Consider the following 24,636-nt stretch of genomic DNA (forward strand, 5'->3'; position numbering starts at 1 on the left):
AAAGTTTATTTTCTAGTAACTGGGTATAAGGTTCTGTTAATTAAATCCTGCTTGTTAATCATTTTGTTTTTATTTATTTATTTATTCAATTTTTTAAAAAAATTGGGGTATAGTTGCTTTACAGTGTTGTGCTAGCTCCTGCTGCACAGCAAAGTGAACCAGCCATATGTATACACATATCCCCTCCCTTGTGGATTTCCTTCCCATTTAGGTCACCACAGAGCACCGAGTAGAGTTCCCTGCGCTATACAGCAGTTCCTCACTAGATAATCTATTTCATACCCAGCGGCTTATATATGTCAATCCCAATCTCCCAATTCATCCCACCCCACATTTCCCCCCCCTGGTGTCCACACGTTTATTCTCTTCATCTGTGTCTCTATTTCTGCTTTGCAAATAGTTTCATCTGTTTTGGTCCACCTGATCCATGGAAAATTAGTGTGTGTTGAAATTGCCCAAGGCAGTGGCCAATTTGTCAGTTTCCTTCTGTGGTTCTAACAATCTTTGGAGGCTTTTCTCCCCCCAGGAGATGGTGAATTTTATTTTGCCTTGTCTGGATAGAGATTTGATTTGCTTAGAAATGTTCCAGGGTAAAGAGAGACTAGGAGAAAGCACAGTATGTAGAATTCTATTTTAATTTTCACTGTCAGCTGGGAGAGCAGCATACTCACAGTACTGAACTCAGAGGCTGGATTCTTCAGGCTTCTTTGGCTCAGCTGCGGATTGGAGTTCTTGATCCTTTTTTTTTTTTTTTTCTTTTTTTTTTGCGTTACGCGGGCCTCTCACTGTTGTGGCCTCTCCCATTGCGGAGCACAGGCTCCGGACGCGCAGGCTCAGCGGCCATGGCTCACAGGCCCAGCCACTCCGCGGCATGTGGGATCTTCCCGGACCGGGGCATGAACCCGTGTCCCCTGCATCGGCAGGCGGACTCTCAACCACTGCGCCACCAGGGAAGCCCCTCTTGATCCTTTTTGTTATGTTTCCTTTTAGACTTCTTCCATTAGTCTTTGTTCCTTCATCTCTTGGTCCATGCTTGAGTTCCCACTTTCACCTTTTGGGACACTCACCAAATCTGTTTTATTTTCATCTTTCCAGATTGATTCTTCCTGAGATGTTGAGCTGGAGTGACTTTTCCTCCATCACTTGTAGGGGATTGCTGCTCTATGTTTGAGCTCTGAGATCAAGCAGAAAGATGAGCACTTCACTTCACCCAAGCATTCTCTGTTGATGGAGGGGTCAGCATTACCTTTAGTAGCTAATCAGGTTTGGGAAGCTTAGAAGTTTGAGAGTGACAGTCTTTTGCCTTACTGAGTATTTCATTTTCCAGAGACATCTCACTCTCTCTCCTTCATGCATCCCGGTCTGACTTCTGGCAGATGTGGCAAGGTCCCAATCTGAGATGACGCACATCCTGTCCTTGACCATCACTGTTCTAAATATTCTTCACTCTGCCAGTTTGGGTGTCTCTCCTGAGGCTGTCATTCTAGTTTGGGTTCATCGAACTGATGCTGGGATTTCTCCCGTTCCTTCTGTAGCTGGTCTTCTACTTGCTGTCTCACAGGTGGGTCAGCAGGCTTTGCTGCTCCAAAGATAGAAGCTGCTTGACTAAACTGGGAAGTACCAGCAGAGGAGTCATCTTCCTACTGAGGCTTTAGCTTCAGTTTGGGTCTCTGGGAGGGTCCTCTATCTTCACACTTGTAATCATCTGGAGAGCAGTTGTCTTTGGTGCTCCACGACTGAATGTCCTGTCTACCCATCTTCACAGTGGTCCTGCTTCCTCTGTAGTCGTCATCCCTATAGTACCCACTACGACATGCATTTCTGCCACTGTTTATCCTGAAGTCATAGCCTCTACCATGGTCTCTGCTGCCTTAGTCATGATAGCAGTCCTGGCCTCTGTAGTGATCACAACGTTTGCCTTCAAAGCTCTCTTCGCCTCTCCTAGGTGGATAGTCAAATCCAAGCTGTCTGTGGCAGGACAGTTCCTCCAGTCTGTATCGGTTTTGTGAGAAACCTGATTTCTTTTTCAGCCAAAAGAATGATCATCCTTGTCTTTTTCCTGTGCTTGATTAGCAGTGTTCCCTGGAATTCTGTTACCTAGAGATTTTTTTATTGAGGTTGAGGATACTGAGCAGGGACTCCAAGTTCTCAAACTCAGCAATTTTTTTTTTTTTTTTTTTTTTTTTTTTTTTGTGGTATGTGGGCCTCTCACTGTTGTGGCCTCTCCCGTTGCGGAGCACAGGCTCCAGACGCGCAGGCTCAGCGGCCTTGGCTCACGGGCCCAGCCGCCCCGCGGCATGTGGGATCTTCCCGCACCGGGGCACGAACCCGTGTCCCCTGCATTGGCAGGCGGACTCTCAACCACTACGCCACCAGGGAAGCCCTCAAACTCAACATTATTAAAACCTTTCAACCTCTCTGGATTACTGGGTTCGCATGGTAAATGCACTGCACTGATATTTAATCCTCTAAAGAATTCCTTAATGGAGACTTCTGTCTGTCACAAGTTGGGTTCCCCAGAAAAGCAGTGTAGGATGGCAGATGGGGAAGTGGCTCTGGTTCCCAAGCAGCCTGTGGAGCAGTGGGCAGGATGTAGTGGTTAGTTGCAGGTGCCTTATATATGTTGTCATCATAACTGTGCCAAGTGCTTGAAACATCCTCCAGATCATCTGTTTTATCAGTCCAGCTGACTGGTGTGGGGATATAGATGCTGCTTCCACCAGTGTTACCATCCTCAGCCTGTAAGCCTGTTAGGGAGATAGTGTTCCCATTCTTCTTGGCTCAGGTCACTTTGCTGGGCTGGGGGAAAGAACCAAAATGAGGCTTTTTTTTTTTTTTTTAAGCATGCAAATTTGGAGTTTTATTTCTACTTACTAGATTGGATCTTGTATCATTTTCTTTGTTCTCCCTAATAATGCTCTTTTTTCTGCTATTATAACTAATCCCAGCTTTCTTTTTGTTTATATTTGCCTAATATGTCCTTTTCCATATTTTTGCTTTCATCCTATCAGCATCTTTATTTTGTACGTGTCTCTTATCTTACTTTTGAATTTGTCCATATACATTTATTGTGATTATTTCTATATTTGAACTCTTTTTGTGCTTTCTGATAGTCCTGGTTGTTTATGCCTTTTTCTTTTTTTCTTTCCTTTTCTAGCCTTTTTTTGGGAATTGATTTTTTTAAAATTGTATTCTCTTCTCTACTAGTTTGGAAATTACACTCACTTATTTCTATTCTTTCATGATTACCCTTGAAATTCTGCTGGCATACTATTAGTATATAGGCTAAAGTTAAGCCAGATCATAATCCCTCTGCTGGACAATGCAGAATTTACATCATCAACTCCTGTCCCCTCTCTTCCTGCCCTGCTCCTCCATTATATGTTCTTTATTCCATATTTGAACGGTTTATACGGATTTTATTTAAATACCATAATAAGATATTGTTATTTTATTCAGAGAATGTTTATTTAGATTTATTTGTATGCTTACTAATTTCTTTACTCATCTTTTCCTTCTTGCATCTCAGATCATCCTTGTGTGTAATTTTACTGTTTCATGAAACGTCCTTTAGATTTTGTTGAAGTAAAGGTCTGCTGCTGGTAAACTCTCTTTTGGTTTATCTGGCAAAGTCTTAATGCCTTCTGTGTCCCAGAGGGAGTTTTAGTGGTTGAATAATTTTTGTCTCAGTTCTTTGCACATAGATGCTTGTTCTACCTTTTGTGCTTCCGTTGCTGCTGTTAAGAATTCTGCTATCACTTTACTCTCTTCTTTTATATGTAATCACTTTTCTCTTTGGCTGCTTTTAACATGCTCTCTTTTGGTGTTCTGCAGTTTGACTGCTTTGTGTCCAAATGTGAGTGCCCTTTATGTTTATCCTGCCTCTTTTATATATATTGTATTTCTTAGAATTGTGAATAAATGTTTTTTATGGCTCCAGAAAATTAAGTCATTTTCTCTCCCGGTATGACCTCCTCTTTCTTCATTTTCTGAGATTATGAGTAGAAATATATTTCAAGTCACGTTTTATCTTTCACGTCTTTTAGCTTCTTTTTGATATTTTCAAGCTGTTTATTTCAGCATTACTTCTAAATGATTTTTTTGGTTTATGTTCAAGTTTACTGATTCTTAAGTTCTGTCTAATCTGAATAAACTGTGGATTTTAATTAATAATAATATATTGATATTGGTTCATTGATTATGACAAGTGTAGCATACTAATATAAGAAATTAATAGTAGGGGAAACTGGGTATAGGGTATATGAGAACTCTGTTATCTTCACAACTTTTCTGTAAATCTGAAACTATTCTAAAATGAAGAGTTTAAACAAATTCTATATGATTCTTTTTTTTTTTTTTGTGGTTCGCGGGCCTCTCACTGTTGTGGCCTCTCCCGTTGCGGAGCACAGGGTCCGGACGCGCAGGCTCAGCAGCCATGGCTCACGGGCCTGGCCGCTCCACGGCATGTGGGATCTTCCCAGACCGGGGCACGAACCCGTATCCCCTGCATCGGCAGGCGGACTCTCAACCACTGCGCCACCAGGGAAGCCCAAATTCTATATGATTCTTTTTCAGATATGCAATGCCATTTTCATGGTCTCTTTGCTTGGCCATGTTTTATTTTATCTTTTATTGCTAAAACTAATTTTTAAAAATTTATGTTTAATAATCATAATATGTAAAGTTCATAAAGGGTAAGAAACATATGTGTTAATATTTCTCAATCTTGCCCTGAATGTTCTACTTTATGATAGTAGGTTAAAGGTGTGTAGAAGGTTAGCCTTAAAATATTTGCCACGCTCCCGTGAGCCATGGCCGCTGAGCCTGTGCGTTCAGAGCCTGTGCTCCGCAACGGGAGAGACCACAACAGTGAGAGGCCCGCGTACCGCAAAAAAAAAAAAAAAATTTACCATGCAGAAGAAAGCTGCTTTGTATTTTATTTAAAAAGTAAAAATTGGGTGGAGCAGTGAAACAGAACTTGAAAAAAATTATCTATAAAAAGAAACATGCAGGGGCTTCCCTGGTGGCGCAGTGGTTGAGAGCCTGCCTGCTGATGCAGAGGACATGGGTTCGTGCCCCGGTCCGGGAAGATCCCACATGCCACGGAGCGGCTGGGCCTGTGAGCCATGGCCGCTGAGCCTGCGCGTCTGGAGCCTGTGCTCCGCAACGGGAGAGGCCACAAGAGTGACAGGCCCGCGTACCACAGAAAAAAAAAAACAACCAAACAAAAAAGAAACATGCAGGATTTACTGGGGACATGACAACTTAATGTAATATATAAACCTGCTCTAGGTACTGTATTTAAAGATTATGATAAAGGACATTGTTGGGACAGGTGATGAAATTATAAATATATGGACTGTATATTAGATAATAATAATGTACTAGCCAAGTTCCTGAATTCTATTATTGTATTGTATTGTGAGAATATTTTTATTCGTAGGAAATACATACTAAAGTATTAAAGAGTAAAGGGACAGTTTACTTAGGTGGTTCAGGTAGTAAATTAATAATGTATAATATTATATAATATGTAAAAATAAACATAAAAATTATTTATGTATTTGTTTGATTTATAAATCAACACATGACCCTGGATTCTTAGTACCATCATTTATTTTGTTGCTCAAGTTGACCCAGATATGGTTACTTAGCCATATTCTCTTGTAATTCTTACAACAATACTAAGTCTTAATTTTAAATGGAGGACAGCTGTGGCTGTATCAACATGTGATGGGTTGAAGTGTGGTTTCTTAGTTAATCCAAGTAAACAGTGTTAATCATATGGAAAATTATAATCTCTAGTCTAATATATGAATAAATTAACTTTTTTGTAGGTTTAAGCTGAATTTTGGGACATGGCCACTGCTTCACCAAGGTCTGATACTAGAAATAATGACAGTGGAAGGTTACAGTTACAGGTAACTGGTAAGTTATTTTCACAATAATTTAAAATAGTAGTTCCTTGATGAAACTTTCTTTTTAATACCTAATTCAGACTTATTTCATAAGTATATTCTCTTTTAGATTCATGCCATGGTGTATTTGTTGCAATAGGCCTCAAAGCTAGAAACCCTCTAAAAATATTTTATGTATTCAGTAAGTATTTATTGAACCTGTGCTGGATGCAGAGAAGCTATATCCTCTGGTGGTGGGAGAATTTGTGTATTGGAATAAACACCATTGAGCTGGTCCTTAGATGATTATTAGGATGGAGAAGCATGCTAAAAGCCTCTTTTCATCCATTTAAGCTATTCATTCAATCATCGGGCAAATATTTGTTAAGTGGAATTCTATATATGAAAACACACAAGGCCCTAGTAGTCCAGGAACTTACTATATAATGTTGAGACAGGTTTGTTTTGCATGGACAGTTACCATGCAAAGTGATCATTAACTGGATGCAATGAGAACTTAGAGGAAAGCGTCATTGGTCTGCTTGGGATTGGAGATGGCCTATAGATCTAGGAGAACAGGGTAAGAGAAAGACTCACAGAGGGTAACACTTTGACTCTTGTAGGAGGGATCCGAGTTCATCTCAAATTAGATTGGCAGCTAAAAGCATGAGAGAGAGGGAACAGCACATGTAAATGCATGAAAGAGCCTTTTTTTAGGTGACTTCAGATCATTTATTTTAGCTAGTTGGAATAATGATTCAAGGAGTGGTCCTTAAACCAGCAATTTTACTAGTAGAAATTTATTTTTCAGGTATTTATATTATTTATTTATGCATATAAATAATGTCCATATATAATGTATGTATATAGTTTTTATATATATAGTTTATATATAAATATCTACAAGATAAATTAGTAGAAGTAACAGAGAGAGTGAGGGAGAGAGAGTTTTTAATAGCAAAAGACTGACAGTGGAATTCTAGATAAACAATGACATGAAATAAATGAATATTTATTTACCAGTAGGAGCCGGGTTCTAAGATAATATTGTTAAGTGAAAGAGCAAGGTGTGGAATAGTGTGTTTAGTATGTGACCATATGGATGTGAAAAAGGAGGGGTGTTTGTATGTGCCTCTATGCTTATAACATTAGAAATAATACTTGCCTTAGGAGGGGCAGGATTGAACTGAGAATAAGAAGGAGATATACTGTAATTCCCATGGTACTCATTACTCTGAGGTCAGTTGTTTCTAGGAGTTTTCAGTGAACAGAGCTAGGAAATGTTTGTCTTAGAAAGCAAAAAACAAATCCTGAGTTCATGCAGATATTTGCAATTCAAAATAATAGCTATAGCCTCTAAGTAACCATTTTCCACTAAAAGGAGAAAAAAGTTATTTTTACTTCATTTGACTTTATATTTCTATCTCTTTTCTCTTAACCTCAGAATTTTAATTCTAAATGACGTTAACACAGTTATATCTGTTTTATCCTAACATACACAGAATAGCAATGTTAAAATTACCAAAAGTAACAGGCCCACTCATCACAGTTTTAAGATTTCTTTGTGAGCTTCCCCTCCTTAGGATGTATAGTCAGAGTACCATGTTTCACAGTAACTTAATTTTCCATTTGGTTATGCCACCAATTGGATTAGTTAGATTCACTGCTTTCAGTTATTTATTTTTTATTTAATTTTGTTTTATCACCATATAAAGCATTTATACAGTTCTGGAGTCAAAATTATTAAATTAAGGTATATTTGGAGAAGTCTGGCTACTTTTTTTTTTTTTTTTTTTTTTTTGTGCGGTACATGGGCATCTCACTGTTGTGGCCTCTCCCGTTGCGGAGCGCAGGCTCAGTGGCCATGGCTCATGGGCCCAGCCGCTCCGTGGCACGTGGGATCTTCCGGGACGGGGGCACGAACCCGTGTCCCCTGCATCGGCAGGTGGACCCTCAACCACCGTGCCACCAGAGAAGCCCAAGTCTGGCTACTTTATCCCATTCCTCCCCTGTCTCTCCCTTGCCCTTCTGGTAAACATTTTTATTAGTTTTCATTTATCCTTCCATTTCTTCTTTTTGAAAATATAAGAAGATATGCACAGTGTATGTATTCACATCTCTCCTCCCAACCCTCTATTTCTTAGCACCTAGTTTCTGCACTTTGCTTTTCTTCATTTAACAGTAATATCCTGGAGTAATATCCATAGCAGGGTATTCCATACACCTTTTGATCGCTACACAGCACTCTATTGACTAGATATACCAAAATTAATTCAGCTAGCCCCCTATTGGTGGACATTGGGTACCGTCTTTTGTTATTGCAGATAGTGCTATTGCTATAGTAAAGAGCTTCGTGCGAATGTCATTTCTTATTTTTGCTCATGTGTCATTAGCATAGAATCCTAGAATGAGATTGCTGGGTAAGAGAGTAAGCACGTGTAATAATGTCAATCACAGTTGATCCCTGAACTGCAGGGTTTATGGGTGCTGATTCCTGTGCAGTTGAAAATCCGTGTATAACTTTACAGTCAGCCCTCAGTATCCATGGTTGCACACCCGTGGATTCAACCAACCACTGATCGTGTAGTACTGTGGTATGTCCTTATTTTTAAAAAACCTGCGTGTAAATGGATCCATGCAGTTCAAACCCCTGTTGGTCAAAGGCCAACTATGTATGTTGCCAAGTTCCTCTCCATAGAATCTGTACTATTTCTGTGTTCCCACCAGCTGTCTGTGAGAATGCCTGTTTTCCTATAGCCTCATCAAGATATGCTGTCAGGCATGTTGACAGTTAGGTCAGAAGTGGTATCGTAAGTGTCATTTTAAATATCATTTCTCTCATTATAAGTGAGGTTGAGCCATGTTTAAGGGATATTTGTATTTAGTTTTCTGTGAACTGAGAACTTACATATTTTGAAGCAATTCCCTGGTGATTCTGATGTGTATTGCACTTAAGAACCAGTTATAAGTGTAACTTCTAATACTTCTGCTTTTGCTCTGCATAAGCTTAGAGCCATATATTTGGTTACAGTGTTGCTTGTGCAGGACCTGTGGCCTACATATCTGAGGTGTGACTTTCTTCCTGTTCTTTACCTAATGTATGAGTACTTAATTGAAGTAGCAAAGACCTGATCTAGCTGATTTGAGCCAAAAGGCAACTTATAGAGAAGCTATCAGGTAGCTAATAGAATCACCGGAAGTCTGGAGAACCAGTTGGAAAATAGATATGGACCAAAGGAATGTAATTAGCCAAGATAGTGCCTCTACAGTATTTATCATTTCGCATATCAATTATTAGTCTCCTTTGAAATACAGTGATGCTCTTGGGAAACCAAACTTGGACCTGTGCTAAATGGCACCAGGTTTTAGTGCCTTGCTTTTCCTCTCTTCTTTTTTCCTTGCCTTTGCCTTTCTTTCATTTTGTTGATCTGGTTTTTTAAATTACAAAACACCTTAAAATCCACAATCTTATTGATCTAACAGTACCTTGTGTAATAAATATGTACTCCAGTTTTACCAAGGAAGGAACTGAGAATCAGATTAAATGCCTTCCATTAGTAATAAGAAACCAACCAAGGTCTTAGGTTGTTGCTCCTTTTATTAGGTAACAGTGACCTCTGTGTTGATTTTTCTTTATTTTAAAAATTATCAGATAGTACCAGAATTAAGGTCCCCTCTGCTTTTGCAGTCTGGCAGGTCATGGTCTGTAAACTGAGACACTCTATTAGCTTATATATATATATATATTTTTTTTTTCTTTTTTGCCGTACGCGGGCCTCTTACTGTTATGGCCTCTCCCATTGCGGAGCACAGGTTCCGGACGCGCAGGCTCAGCGGCCATGGCTCACGGGCCCACCCGCTCCGCTGCATGTGGGATCTTCCCGGACCGGGGCACGAACCCGTGTCCCCTGCATCGGCAGGCGGACTCTCAACCACTGCGCCCCAGGGAAGCCCTAGCTTATATATTTTTATTCTTATTTCTGTTCTTAACCCATATCTGATTGGCAGCAACAGGTAAGAATAAGAATGTTGGTCATGAAAGCAGGAACACTGTAACAGAAAAAAGCCAAAGCGAAAACTATGTACCATAACATGCTATAACGTGTACTATAGAGAAGCACCTGTACATAAGAGTTAATAGTACACAGAAGCGTATCATCTTCATTAGTCTAGATTTCAGGCTTTCTACAGGAAAGTGACAGAAGCAAAGTGTGCAAGATGGATAAGAAGATAAGATTTGAGATTGAAAAACTAATGGGCTGTTATATTCACATTTATAATTTTTTAACTGTAGTGTCTTATAGTACCTTAATAGTTTAATTTTTAAATTAAAAAATGTAATGATACATATCATTTTTTTATGAGTGTTGTGAATTATGGGTTTAACTTTATTCTTTTCAAACGCTTCAGCATTTATGGAATAATCTATCTTTTCCCATTGATTTGAAATACTACCATTATCATGTACTAACATCTTATTTGTTCTTTTGTTTTCACCTCTGCCCTTATAGCACAGTCAGGCTGTTTTATTTTCATTCTACAGTACTTTTAAGAAATACAATGGGGGAGAAATCTGTTATTACTTTGCATTTTAAAATATGCCTTTATTATTCTCTAATTTTCTTTACATTTCATTTGAATTTTAGAGTTTTCTTCCCTTCTCCTCTGTCCCCCTCGCCCCCAAAAAATCCCAATATTAGTGTTTTCATTTAGGTCATTTAAAAATAATGTATTAAAGTGCTCACTTCAGCAGCACATATACTAAGAAAAATTGGAACGATGTAAAGAAGAGTAGCATGGCCCCTGCACAAGGATGACATGCAAATTCGTGAAGTGTTCCATATTTTTAGTTTATCAGTTGTAACAAAGGTACCACTTTGGTAACGGGGAAGGCTGTGCGTATGTGGGAGCAGAGAGTTTATGAAAAATCCCCCTCAATTTTGCTGACAACCTAAACTGCTCCAAAAATAAAGGTTTAAAGTAAAATGAAAAATAAATAAATTGTATTAAATTGGCGATAATTGAAATCTTTCAGTGTTAAAATTTCCAAATCCAGGGATAATCATGTCATTCCCTTCAAGTTTTTATGTTCATCAGTAAATTTTTATAGTTATCTTCATGTATGTACATTTCTTATGTTATTACTAGATTTTAAGGGGGTGGTATTATTATGAATGGGGTTGTTACATTAAATTCTCACACATGCACAGAGGACTCTTTTTCTGATAGATTTCCCATATTTATATAACCTTACAATAGAGGATATTCTGGTATAACACCAAAGGAAACTCATGAAATAGGAAAATAAAATCTATCTTATGTATTCCACTAATTAGAATTCTTATTTGAATTAATGAGGTTATCTTTTGGTTATTTAAAATCATAGTATTCTCGTTATTTATTATATATGGACATTTTTGCCAGCATGTTATGAATTCCTTGTGAGATTAAAAATTAGCTTTTAAAAATTACTTTCCTTACCCTGCCAGCATCTGGTATTATTGAAGACTGTGCCAATTAAAAATATACAATGGATATATTTTGAATATGTCTGCAATTAACTCAGAAGAGTTAATACTATACAGTAAGTCATAAGAGTTATAGAGTAATAGTCACTGTTGTTGGGTGCTAGGCATTCACTGATAATAATGGTACTTTGGATTCCTTCACTCACCAATCCTAAGAATCAGGTACTGTTTATTGTTCCCCTGTTTTTCAGATGAGAAAATTTAGGATCAGGGAGGTTAATTGACTTACTTAAAGTCAGACGTCTAGCCAAGTGCCAGAGTTAAAATATGAACCCAGATGTGTCCAACACTTTTTTTTAAAGAGCAGCTTTGGAACCGCAGCAAAATTGAGAGGAAAGTACAGAGACTTCCAGATATGCCAACCCCCACACATGCATAGCCTCCCCCATTATCAACATCGCTCACCAGAGTGCTACATTCATTACAAGTGATGAACCTACATAGTTACCCTAAGTTCATAGTTTACATTAGGGTGCACACTTGGTGGCGTACACTCTGTGGGTTTGGACAAAAGTCTAATGACATGTATCCATCATTATAGTATTATACGAAGTACTTTCACTGCCCTAAAAATCCTCTGTGCTCCATCTATTCGTCCCTCACCCATGCTTCCCCAGTCCCTAGCAACCGCTGATCTTTATACTGTCTTCATAGTTTTGCCTTTTCCAAAATGTTATATAATTGGAATCATGCAAGATACAGCCTTTTCAGATTGGTTTTTTTCACTTAGTATTATGCATTTAAATTTTCTCCATGTCTCTCCATGACTTGATGGCTTATTTCTTTTTAGCAGTGAATGATATTCCATTGTTTGGATATACCAGTCGTTTATCCATTCACCTACTGAAGAACATCTTGGTTGCTTAGAAGTTTTGGCAGTTATATAAATAAAACTGCTATAAATATCCACGTGGAGGTTTTTGTGTGGACATAAGTTTTCAACTCCTTTGGGTAAATACCAAGGAGTGCAATTATTGGATCATATGGTAAGCCTATGTTTAGTTTTTAAGAAACCGTCAAACTGTCTTCTTAAGTGGCTGAACCATTTTGCATCCCCACCAACGATGAATAAGAGTTCCTGTTGCTCCACATCCTCCCCAGCATTTGGTGTGGTCAGTGTTCCAGATTTTGACCATTCTAATAGGTGTGTAACGGTATCTCATTGTTGTTTTAATTTATATTTCCCTGATGACATATGATGTTGAGCTTTTCATATGCTTATCCATATATCTTCTTTGTTGAGGTGTCTGTTAGGGTCTTTGGCCCATGGGGTTGTTTTCTTATTTTAAGAGTTCTTTGTGGTTTTTTGACAGTAGTTCTTTATCAGATATGTCTTTTGCAAATATTTTCTCCCTGTCTGTGGCTTTCGTTTTCACTCTCTTGACATTGTCTTTCATAGCGCAGAAGTTTTGAATTTTAATGAAGTGCACCTTATCGGATATTTCTTTCATGAATCATGCCTTTGGTGTTGTATCTAAAACGGCATCCACTGCCATGCCCGAGGTCATCTAAATTTTCTCCTGTTATCTTCTAGTTTTATAGTTTTGTGTTTTGCATTTAGGTCTATGATGCATTTTGAGTTAGCTTTTATGAAGGGTATAAGGTCTGTTTAGATTTATTTGTTTGCATGTGCATGTCCGGTTGTTCCAGCACCATTTATTGAAAAGATATCCTGTGCTTTTAACACCATCCAATAGTGCCTTTCCCTTCTTCCCCTTCTTCTAGTGTGTAGATAAGTCCTGCATATACTGAGGAAATGACTTTTATTTGGAATGAAGAACTTTGATTGGGGGATTTCTTGGGAGAGGTCTGTGCCTTCTGTCACTTCAGTGGTGTTGAATTTAATGCAGTTTGGAACAGAGAAGGATGGAAGTGAGTTTTGCCAAGACCCTGATAGTAACACTTCAGACATAACATTGGACACTCTTTGATTGCTTTATGTTGCCAGTACTTAAGTAGAGTATTTCCTTTGAATCTTTTCCTGTTCTTCAAATGTGAATTAAGGACTACTGTATTTCAAATACTCTACTTCTGCTGCAGCGTTTTTCATATCATATTTTGGTGATTTATTTGTGTGACTACTGATTTACATTACTGTTTGCTCACAGTAGAATGGAAGCTTACATCAGCTTGTTTATGTTCATATTCTTAACATGGGGTACCCATATGGCATGGAGGGGGCTTTCTCCTTTCTCATCTCAGACCCACAGTGTTCATAGGTAGTTGATTGTAGATGTGATCTTGATAAGTTCTTATTACTACTTGGTAGTCAGTACTTTGCCCTGCAAGTATGTATTCCCCATTTGAATTAGTAGTTGTAAAAATTATTTAAAAATCAAATGCTTAGCCTAAATTAAACAAGTCTTCCTCCAAGTCAGGTAAATTCAGTTTAAAATTCACTTTCTGTAAAGGGTTATGATTAACTTCTAGTGACATTTTGATTTTAAAGTTTTTCTTTGAAAAGGCAGATACCTCCTTTTTTTGAAATCAACTTTCTAGGAAAAGCATTTTTTAAAAAATTGCCAAAGTTTATGTAATTTCAGATAGGTAAGTTATGAATTCTACCTGGCAGAGAAGTTGATAGGCAAATTGAATCTGAAGACACTTCCCTTTCTCTTGATGCTTGATGCAGTTCAGTATTAAGTTCAAATGGTTGGCAAGGATGTGGAGAAATCAGAACTCTTATACACTGCTGCTGGGTGTGTACAATGGTACAGCCACTGTGGAAAATAGCCTGGCAGTTATTCAACAGAGTTACCATATGACCTAGCAATTCCACTCCTAGGTATATGCCAAGAAAATGAAAACATACGTCCACACAAAAACTTGTACATGAATGTTTATAGCAGTATTATACACAGTAGCCAAAAAGTGGAAACAACCCAAATGTCTATATCAACTGCTGAGTGGATAAATACAAAGTGGTATGCCTATACAGTGGAATATTATTTGTCAATAAAATGAATGAAAATACTGGTACATACTACAACATGGATGAACTTTGAAAGTATGCTAAGTGAAAGAAGCCAGTCACAAAAGACCATTTCATTTATATGAAATGTCCAGAATAGGCAAATCTATAGAGACAGAGTAGGTTAGTAGTTGCCTAAGGCTGGTGGGGAGGAGGTGGGATGGAATAGGAGGGTGACTGCTTAATGATATGGGGTTTCTTTTGGGGGTAATGAATATGTTTTAAAATTGCTTGTGGTGATGGTTACACAACTCTGTGAATATATTAAAACTATTGTGCAGTTCAATACTTTTCTAGTACAAAAGTTATGTGAATTATTTCAATAAAACTGTTAAAGTCAAATGGTTCTCAGGCATTAACAGTAGCCCTTTTATATTGTTTCTTCATCCTGCCAGTGAAAATAGTTTGAGTTGCACAAGACGCACAATTCCATTTTTATTGATTTATACTACTTTGTGGCTAAATATATTCACTAGTGATTATCATGTTTCTGTTAGTTTCTAGTGCCAAACTAAAAAGAAAAAAGAACTGGTTTGGAACAGGAACATATACAGAAGTAGTTGTAGATGGAGAAAGTAAGAAAACAGCAAAATCCAGTAGTTCTTCTAATCCAAAATGGGATGAACAGCTAACTGTGTAAGTATCTGGTATATAAAGAATGCAAAATTTTCAAAAGAGAGTGTGCTTCTTGGAATGTTTTTCTTTTGGTGGTGGTTTTTGGGTTTTTTTTTTGGTAAGATGACCTCAGAGTAAGGAATGCTATTTTTTAGTGTGACTAGACAATTTTAAGTATGAAAAAAATTTTGGTTTATTTGATTTTATTTAGAAATGAAGCATAGTAGTCCTTGTTTTTGCTTTACAAACTAATGTTTTCCATATAGTGATATTTTTTCTTGTTGTCTTATAAAAATACATAGGGCAGAAAATCATTTGGCAGTTCTGAAATATAATGTTATAAATTTGTGTATAGTAAAAGTGTTATAACCAATGCAATCAACTGTCTTAAATCTTTAGGTATTAGTCGAGTAGAAATTGTGTTATTTTGAAGTCTTAATAAGACTTTTGATGTATTGCTGGTGTTTTGGTTTGTCAATTACAAAAACTTTTAATCTGGGTATTGAAGTCCTAATGTACTTGAAAGTAAATATTTGTTTTTATTTATAATTCAGGTAGTTTACTGTTTCATATAATATTTTTTCCTCAAATAAACTGAATTCATGGCTTTTCAAAATTATTGAAGTAAATCGTACTCTCCTGTATATTTGTTATAATTTTACCCTTACAGAAATGTGACCCCACAGACTACATTGGAATTTCGAGTTTGGAGTCATCACACTTTAAAAGCAGATGCTTTATTAGGAAGAGCAACAGTAGATTTGAAACAAGCTCTGTTAATACACAATAGAAAATGTAAGTTTTTTGTTCTAGTCTTTGTTTCTTTAAAAGTTTATTTTAGACACTTTGAAAATATTCTGAAGTCCAAAAGCAAAAAAAAAAAAAGTTTTGTATTTATAAAGGAGGACTTCATTTATTGCCTATGATTGCTTTTACGTTTATAGCATTATGTGAAATAGGAAATATTTACCCTGGCATTTCTCTATCCAACAAATTTATACAAAATAATCCCAGCCATCCATGAGTATACCCAGTTATCAGTGACCATCAGTGATTTATTATATACATAAAGACTTGAAAAAAATGATCATTATCTGAACCTACTCTACTTTGTTTCTTGGCTAATAACAATTTTGTTTGTACAAAATAAATTCTAACTCATAAATTTTCTTTTTTCATTATCTAACTAGTTCATTTTAGAAAATATGGAGAATATAGAAAATCACAGAGGAATGTAAAAATTATCTGTAATTTTTACTATCCAAGGATAACCATTCCCAATAATTTGGTCTCTCATTCATAGATGTAAATTTTTTTTTCTTCTTTGTATCTACTAGTTTATCCTCTTCCTTTTTTCATTTAAAAATATAATATGAGCGTTATGTTTCCATCGTATTAAATTTTTCTAGTGTGAGGATTCTTAAAGTAGTTTAAGCTTCAATTATTTGTAAACTCCCTATCATGGTATGCAAAAACTTGGGTATATATACATGTATTTCTGATTCTGAGGAGGGTTCATTGCTTTTATCAAATTCTCAAAATACTGTGTGATCCAAAGAATATTAAAAACTGGACTCCTAGTTTATGATTTAACTAATTTATTATTTGATATTTAGGTTTCTAATAGTTCACTCAAACTAATACTGCTCTAAATCTTTATGTTCATCTTATTTCCTTAGAAATTTTCTTACTCCTAACAGATGTGCTAGGTTAAGGGTTAAAATGCTAATTTTTAAGATAAGTTAATTTTTTTAAAGTTTTTAACAAAAAAAACATTCATGTGTAACTGAAAAATCTGTTTTTGATTTAGTTTTTGGACATAAAGAATTATGAGTCAAGAAAATGTAAACGCCACACTAGTTTTTATGTACAGTGATTTAAAAAAAAAAATCTTCTTTTAAGCACTGAAAGTTTAATTCCCTGCTATGTCATGGCTTTTGGTCATTCAATTCATCTTGGTTACAGAAATAAGTAGTAGGTCTTGTAAGCATACAGTACCTTGCTTGGTCTGATGGTGGCTGGATTTGTACTTTTTTCTGGGCTCTATGACATTATTGGTATAAATATGTCATACCTCAGTTAACCTATGTTATTTCAGAACTGATTATTTGGTTTCAACTATTTATATGCTATTTCTGCTCTGGATTAAGCTTTTGCATGGGACCTCTTTTCTAGTACAAAAGTTATTTCTCATAATCTCACAACCCAGAGATAATGAGTGCTAATATTTTGATGAATTTTTGTCTACATGTGTATGTGTATAATAATCGAGATCATACTCAGTTTCATGTTCTTCTTAGCTCTCAGTGTTATATCATGTGCATTTCTCTGTGTAATTCAGTGGTATTCTTTGAAAGCTAATTTAGTAGTTTCATAATGTTTTATCACAAACTGTAATTTTTAAACCATGTTCCTACTGTTGCCATTTAGATTGTTTCCAAATCTGTTATATTAGACTGTACTGAACCTTCATAACAAAGATTATAATATTTATCTGCCAAAGTAATTTTGTAGGAAGGTTGTAATGTCTATATACTTGGAAATGAAACTCTTATAAATTGTATAAACTTAAAGCTATCTCTCATGATTTAATTGAGCAGAATATGCTCAGAGGAAGAATAAAATTTTATAAACATTCGTGCATGTCTGAAGTCAGTGGCTTCAGAAATTGTAGTAGCAGCATCTCATACACCTTAGGCAGTCAGTAATTTTTTTATTCTTTTTTTGAAAATTGAAAAGTGTATTAGTTTTCCAGGGCTGCCATACCAAAATACCACAGACTGGGTTGCCTAAACCAGGGGTACCCAACCCCTGGGACATGGACCAGTAGCGGTCCGTGGGCTCTTAGGAACCAGGCCTCACACAGCAGGAGGTGAATGGTGGACGAGCGAACAAAGCTTCATCTGCTGCTCCCCATGGCTCGCATTACTGCCTGGACCATACCCCCACCCCCACCCCACCCCCCGAGTCTGTGGAAAAATTGTCTTCCATGAAACTGGTCCCTGGTGCCAAAAAGGTTGGGGACCACTGGCCTAAACAACAGAAATGTACTTTCTCACAGTTCTGGAAGCTAGAAGTCTGAGATCAAGGTGTTGACAGGGTTGGTTTCTTCAGAAGACTCTCTTCTTTGCTTGTAGATAGCCATCTTTGCCTTATATTGTCACATGGTCTTCCCTGTGTGTGTGTGTATCCATGTCCAAATTTCCTGTTCTTAAAAGGACACCAGTCATATTGGATTAGGGCCACTGTGATGACCTCGTTTTAACTTAATTATCTCTTTAAAGATCGTGTTTCCAAATAAAGTCACCTTCTGAGGTACCAGAGGTTAGGACTTAAACATATGATAGACATATAAATGGGATGGGGTTGTGGGGGGGACACAATTCAGCCTATAACAAAAGGGAAGTAAATGAATTTCAAAAATTTAAAGCTGTGATAGAATCATAGTGCTTTAAAGGCAGACTTAAATGCCTGTGGGCATTAATCCCAGTCACTCATTTCATTGATTAAATAAATTAATCTAAGTGAATTGCTCAAGCAAGAAGTAATTGCAGTTTTGACTAGAGCACAGGTTTTCTTATTCTTAGTTGCTTAATTTTGAATAGAAGTAATGAGAAGTTAACATGGTTCTAGACAACCTGTAGAATTTATAAATGTACTCATAATTGATAAAATCCTTGGTTGTCTTTGATTTAGCCTCTTGGTTTTAGCACTTGGACATGTCCCTCTTCAAATTTATGAGGCTAATTTCTTCCTATACTGAGGGCCTTGACGTTTTTTTCTCATAAGTTCATGTTTTTATGTATCCCTTCTCCTGATATATTTGGGGTAAGGGCAGAGGATTAATTCATTTGAATAGGTTTTTTTTTTCCTGAATATATTTACTTTCAGCCTTCATGGTATAGTATGAATTGTTACAGTCATCCGTAGCCTTAAAATTCTCAACTAATCCAATATAAAACCATCTGTATTTTCCCAGTAAAAATCCAACTGCAGCTTACTAGGGGAGTTCTTTCACTTCTTCACATTTAAATCCTAGTGAGCCTTCAAGTCCTTAACCTTCATTTGTTTTGCCTAGTTGGATGGCGTCCAAACCCATGCAGTCCTCTGATATATTGTCTCAGAACTTCTGTGGATCCATCATTTGCACCTCAGCCTTTAGTTAGTTATGTGTTGGGATCACTTGAACACTGTTCTAAATTATGGAAATTATTTCATTGGCTTTTCAGAAATATGTGATTTTTTAGCTCTTTTTCTTTATGTCAGTAGCATTAGATACTGATATATGAGGTATATTTCTTCCTCTCAAACCTACTATTTCTTAAATTGCAAAGGAGAAATCCTTCTGCTGTCAAAGAAAAAGCCAAACACTAGTGGTAAGGACATATTTTAATCAGTAGTATACTTTTGCAATAAGGAAGAGGGTCCAGCTTGATCTGAACTCAGCTTCGGTTTATACGGAGGTAAATGGGCCTTTCAAAGGAAGAATGAGGGAGTAGAAAGAGGGGTTAGCCGAAGCTAAGTGGAGTTAGGGAAGTGAAAAATTACAAGAGTTGATCAGTGTGAATGCAGTTAGGCCAGCTTTATCTATTATTTAGAATTTTATTCTCCCACAGAGACTAAGACCGACTAAGACCCATCGTTCCTGATGATTACTTTTCAGAGGAATAACTTTCAGGTCCCTGAGTAGGAGACACATACACACCTTAAAGGGACAGAGGAAGGATCCACCATTATAAGCCATTTTAATAAATGCTTTTAGAAAGGGTGGCCTATCACAGGTGTTGCCTTGATCAAACAGTAAATTCTTTCAAGGCAGGCTAGGGTCTCCTTGAGTTGTTAGAAGTCTTTTAACTTTGGGGAGAGTAGGGTGGATAAAATCTTTTGTGCTGAGAGTTTGCAGTATTTATGGGCCAAGGTTGAGGCCTAGTGGAGAAGGTGGCTCAGAGGAGCCTGAATTGAATTTGGGCCAGGAGAAAATCTTTGTCATCATATTCATGGGTGAACAGTATAAGAGTAGTGTAGCTAATTCCAAGGTTGAAGTGAATACAGAACTTCATTTTATATTTCAATTTTGAAACTGACAGAGCCACTTTAAACATTCCAGAGAGAAGTCAGATAGATGGCTGCCTTTCAAACACTGGAATTACACTGGTTTTTTTTTAGTTTTTAGTTTTTTATGGTGTTAGTAGCTTTTGTCAACAAAAGTATTTTGAAATCCATTAAAATCACTTCAAATTGAATTATGTCCAAAATGATTTACAGTGAAAATTATCTCTTTACATTAAATGGTAGGGAAACAGAGCACAGAAATGTGTCATTTATGATAGAAGACAGAGCATAGTCAAATTTAAGTTTATTAAAGCAGTTGCTTTTAGCCTTATTTACTTAGTCAGTACTAGTTATTTGCTTAGTTTACTAAGTCTTAAGTTCTCTTTTTAAATTTCACTTAGCATCAGCACAATCTAAGATATTTTAAGCCAAGGTTTTGAACAAACAGTTTTTTCATTACTGGTGATAAATGCAGATAAATGCATTTCTGTTCTTTAGAAAGATTTTTAGGATTGAAATTACTAGGTGAAAGGGAATGAACAGTTTTAAGCCTCTAGCTATGCATAGCTGTCTAGTTGCTTTCCTGAAAAGTTATAATAAATTGTACACAAAATGTAGCATCTGAGAGTGCCCATTTGGAAATATACGCCCCACTAATAGATAAAAAAAAAAAATGTATATTTTTCTTACCAGAGTGTTTCTTTAACTATTAATAAAGTCAGATGTTTATTGATCATTCATATTTCATCATTTGTGATTGTCATGTTCTTTGTACATTTTTTATTAATTTCTTTTTTTCCTCACTGATTTATAAAGGCTCTTAGTTTTTTCCCCCAATCATTTGCCTCTATATTTGTCCCCAGTTTTGATTTATAGAAGTTTAATATTATTTCAGTCATTAAAGTTTATTCATTTTCCATTGTTATTATTTTCAAAGAATCCTTTCCAGTCCTTATATTTAACAGTTATCTATTTTCTTCCACATTTTTTACTTTATTTTTACTTTAATTTCTTTTATAAATTCTGAAATTTATTTTGTTACATGATAGAAGATGGGAACCTAACACATTGACTCATAGTATGATATAATGGAAAGACTTAGGATTCAGAAGACCTGGTTATTCTTGGGATTGTTACTACAAGCTTTTGTAACCTAATGTACTCGTTCTTTTCTAAAATTCTGTTATAATACATTCCTATATTATATAATGTATATAATACATTCTGTTATAATACATTCCTACCTTCTGCTATTTCGTACATTTGTGTATTCCTCTCCCACATTGAAACAGAGATGGTCTGTGTGACCAATAGAATATGCAGAAGTAATGGTATATGACCTCCAAGACTTGATCAGTGAAGACATTTCAGCTTTTGCCCTGGTCTCTTAGATTACTTACTCCAGGAAGAAAGTCACCGCTGTGAAGACTCTCGACGGGTCTGTAGAGGGGCCCAGGTGGAGAGGAACTGAGGCTTCCTCTCAGCAGTCAATCCCAAATTGTCAGCTCTGTGTACGAGCCACCCTTTAGGCAGATTTTCCCACCCCTACCAAATTCCTGGCCCACAGAAACTGTGAGCAGTATTAAGTGGCTATTGTTATTTTAAGTGACTGAATTTTAGGATAATTTGTTACTTAGCAGTAGATAATACTGTGTACAAGAAAAAAATAGCTTCAGAATGTGACTCTGAGTTAAATCTAATTCTGTAAAATGCCTTGAAAACCAAGGTTTTTGAAGATCTCTTGTTTTCTGTGGGGCTAGAAAGAGTGTGTGTTTTTGACAAGTCCGTGATGAAAGAATAAATTGTCTAGTCATATACGTAGCTTCCTAGAAACTCAGGTTCAGACTGTTCTTTTCCCCGATTAAAACTAAGGAAGAATGTCCAGGAGGTAGGAAATAATCAGCTACTGCCTTGTAAGTTTCCTGAGGACGGCTCTATCTTAATAGTTTATTTTAAGTTTTATTAAGCACCTACCTTCTGTCAGATACTGAAGATACATCACTGAATTAGCTGAATAAGATCTCTGCTCTACTGGAGACTTCAGTTTAGTTGGGGAGATGGACCCCGCTGGCCCCCCCACCCCCCAATTCTGGTGGTAAGTCCATTGAAGGAAATAAGTGGAGTAATGGTAGGGAGGAGGTCTACTTTAGGCTGGTCAGGGTTTATCCTGCTTTCCCAGAGTGCACTATCTGCCACACACTAGGCAATCACATATTGAATGGATGTCTGAGTTGGCTTGTTTATACCGTAATAGAGTAATACCCTCATATTCCAGCCCCTCCCAACATGCACGTAGAGAGAATTATTTATTTAATTATTATTTAATTATTATTTATAGTCCTCCCAATTTTATGACTCAGAAATGTTATATCCCAATCTTCCATATTATAATTGTGAAAGGCTAGATGTTGTGAACAGCTTCCCACTGCAGAACACTTAGGTCCTGGATAGGACGAGTTTCTGTGGCATTGATGAGTTTTGCAAAGAGGCAGGGGTGGTCTCCAAGGGCCCCCTTCTTTCGAAAAAAAAAAAAAAAAGACAAAACCGTATGAACTAGAGTTAGATTAGTGGATGATGCTGATAGCACTTTTGGTTGACAGCCAGCTAGGGGAGCTGAGCTTAGACTCCTGTAGTCTTGACTCTTGGGGTGCCCTCACACCACTGAAAGAATAAGAAACTGACCCCGCCTGTACTAAAGCCGAAAGATTACCCTTAGATTAATATCAGAAAATGAACTCACCATCAAAGATTACAAATTGTAAGAAGCCACCCATAAGCAGAGGTTGGCAAACATTTTCTGTAAAGGACCAGACGGTAAATATTTAGGCTTTGCAGGTCCTATAATCTCTGTTGCATCTATTCGGCTCTTCCATTGTAGTTGGAAAGCAGCCATAGAAAATATGTACATGAATGAGCATGGCTGTGTTCAAATAAAACCTTATTTACAAAAACAGGTAATGGGCCAGATTTGGCCTATGGTCTATAGTTTGCTGGCCCCTGGATTCATTGATATCCAAAGAAGGATGATAAAGAGGAGGTCATGCTTTCATCAAAGTGAAATGCATGACACCAAAGACAAAAAAAAAGCAGCTATGGAGAAAAACAGGTGATTTGCAAAGATTTGTAAATCAGGCTTACATAATTAGCAGTAATAGGATAAGATGGTGGAAAAATATCTTCAAAGAGTTGAGAGATCATTATCAATACAAAGTTGGCATGTCCAGCAAATCTTTCAGGATGAGACTCTAAACATTTACAGATTTTAAAAAAATGAGAGCATTTACCACCAAGAGACCTACTTTAAAGTGATTTTGAAAGGCTATTCTTTTTTTTTTTTTAATTTTTATTAGAGTATGGTTGATCTACAATGTAGTGTTAGTTTCAGGTGTACTAAAAAAGAGTGAATACATATATCCACTCTTTTTTAGATTCTTTTCCCATATAGGCCATTCTTTAAGAATCTACTCAAAGCCTATTGAGTAAAAGGCTATTCTTTAAGAATCTACTCAAATAGCTAAATATTTTAGGAACGAGAGCTAAACCTCCAAATTCCAGATACTTTAAATAGAGAAAGGTGACAAAAATGAAATAGAGTGAAATAGAATGTTGGTCAATATAGTTTTCTTCAGACATAGATTATTAGAATCTAGATAAAACTGAAATTCATGCTTTTGTAGGGTTGGTTTTTTTTTGGTACTTTAATATTTCCTCTAGTTTCTCTGTTTTTATTAATGTTGATTTTGTGATGTGGAGTGGAAATGAGGTTTATGGTGGTGAAAATGGTTGGGGTAGGTCTTCTACAAGGTTTTCTTTATTACATGGTTCTTAAATTTTTTGCAAAGAATTCCTGTCTAATGGTTAGTTGTTATAGATTTTTTTTTTTGGTCTTGTATTTTCTGTACTTGGGTAATTAGTCAGTATGTTTGTGCTAGACATTTGGTAAATAGAAAAAAAAAACCAACAAATTTGTTAAATATAGGAGGGACCAAAGTCAAGGACATAATCTAAGAAGAAAAATGTTTCATGATTTCAGAAGTGAAGATCAGATTGAAGTAACTGGCCTCATTCTGGATAATAATGGGATCACTAATACTTTTGATGTGTATTCTGTGGGATAGGAGAAGTTGAAGCAAAATGACTTTGAGTTTAAGTAAGAATTAGATATCCTAATAATAGGAAGAAATATTTGGCCTTATGTGAAAAAGAAGTAATAAACTATTACCATTTATTGAGCGCTTACTGTGTGTCAGATGTGGTGCTAAGAACTTTCTCTGTGGCTTTGCATTTGGACCTTATGACAGTTCCTTTAGTTTGATGATTCTATTATCTCCATTTTGTAATGAGGAAACTGAGGCTTTAAGTAGCTTGACTACTTACTCAAATACAGCTAGAAGTTCCTGAGCTGGGATTAAGAACCAAACCCCCTGACTCTCCTGCAGAAATTTTGCCTTAACCACAAGTCTTATGTGGTACCTTGGGCCAAAGAGCAAGTTTAGGCAATTGCTGAGCTTATCATCTAGATATATTTGTATATTCTCAGAGGTTTATACTGTACAAAGGGGCAACTAAATAT

At 36.6% G+C, this 24,636-nt stretch overlaps 1 protein-coding gene, 1 non-coding gene and 1 pseudogene across 4 annotated transcripts in view; 2 read left to right on the top strand and 1 right to left on the bottom strand.

Moving 5' to 3' along the window:
* The window catches only part of WWP1 (WW domain containing E3 ubiquitin protein ligase 1), a 127,080-nt gene that overhangs the window by 29,321 nt on the left and 73,123 nt on the right, over positions 1–24,636 (top strand). For all 3 annotated transcript variants that reach the window (XM_060116045.1, XM_060116044.1, XM_060116043.1), the window contains 3 exons: positions 5,838–5,928; positions 14,894–15,032; positions 15,682–15,806. In XM_060116045.1, coding sequence (XP_059972028.1) covers positions 5,859–5,928; positions 14,894–15,032; positions 15,682–15,806 — 334 coding nt within the window. In that variant the 5' untranslated portion in view covers positions 5,838–5,858. The remainder of the gene's footprint in view (positions 1–5,837; positions 5,929–14,893; positions 15,033–15,681; positions 15,807–24,636) is intronic.
* On the bottom strand, positions 987–5,259 carry LOC132500604 (eukaryotic translation initiation factor 4B-like; annotated as a pseudogene).
* On the top strand, positions 10,635–10,745 carry LOC132501118 (U6 spliceosomal RNA). Its single transcript, XR_009534157.1, has one exon. It is a non-coding gene; the product is annotated as a U6 spliceosomal RNA (small nuclear RNA).

The sequence above is a fragment of the Mesoplodon densirostris genome, chromosome 13 (genome assembly GCF_025265405.1).
Source record: "Mesoplodon densirostris isolate mMesDen1 chromosome 13, mMesDen1 primary haplotype, whole genome shotgun sequence".
NCBI classification, from domain to species: Eukaryota; Metazoa; Chordata; class Mammalia; order Artiodactyla; family Ziphiidae; genus Mesoplodon; species Mesoplodon densirostris.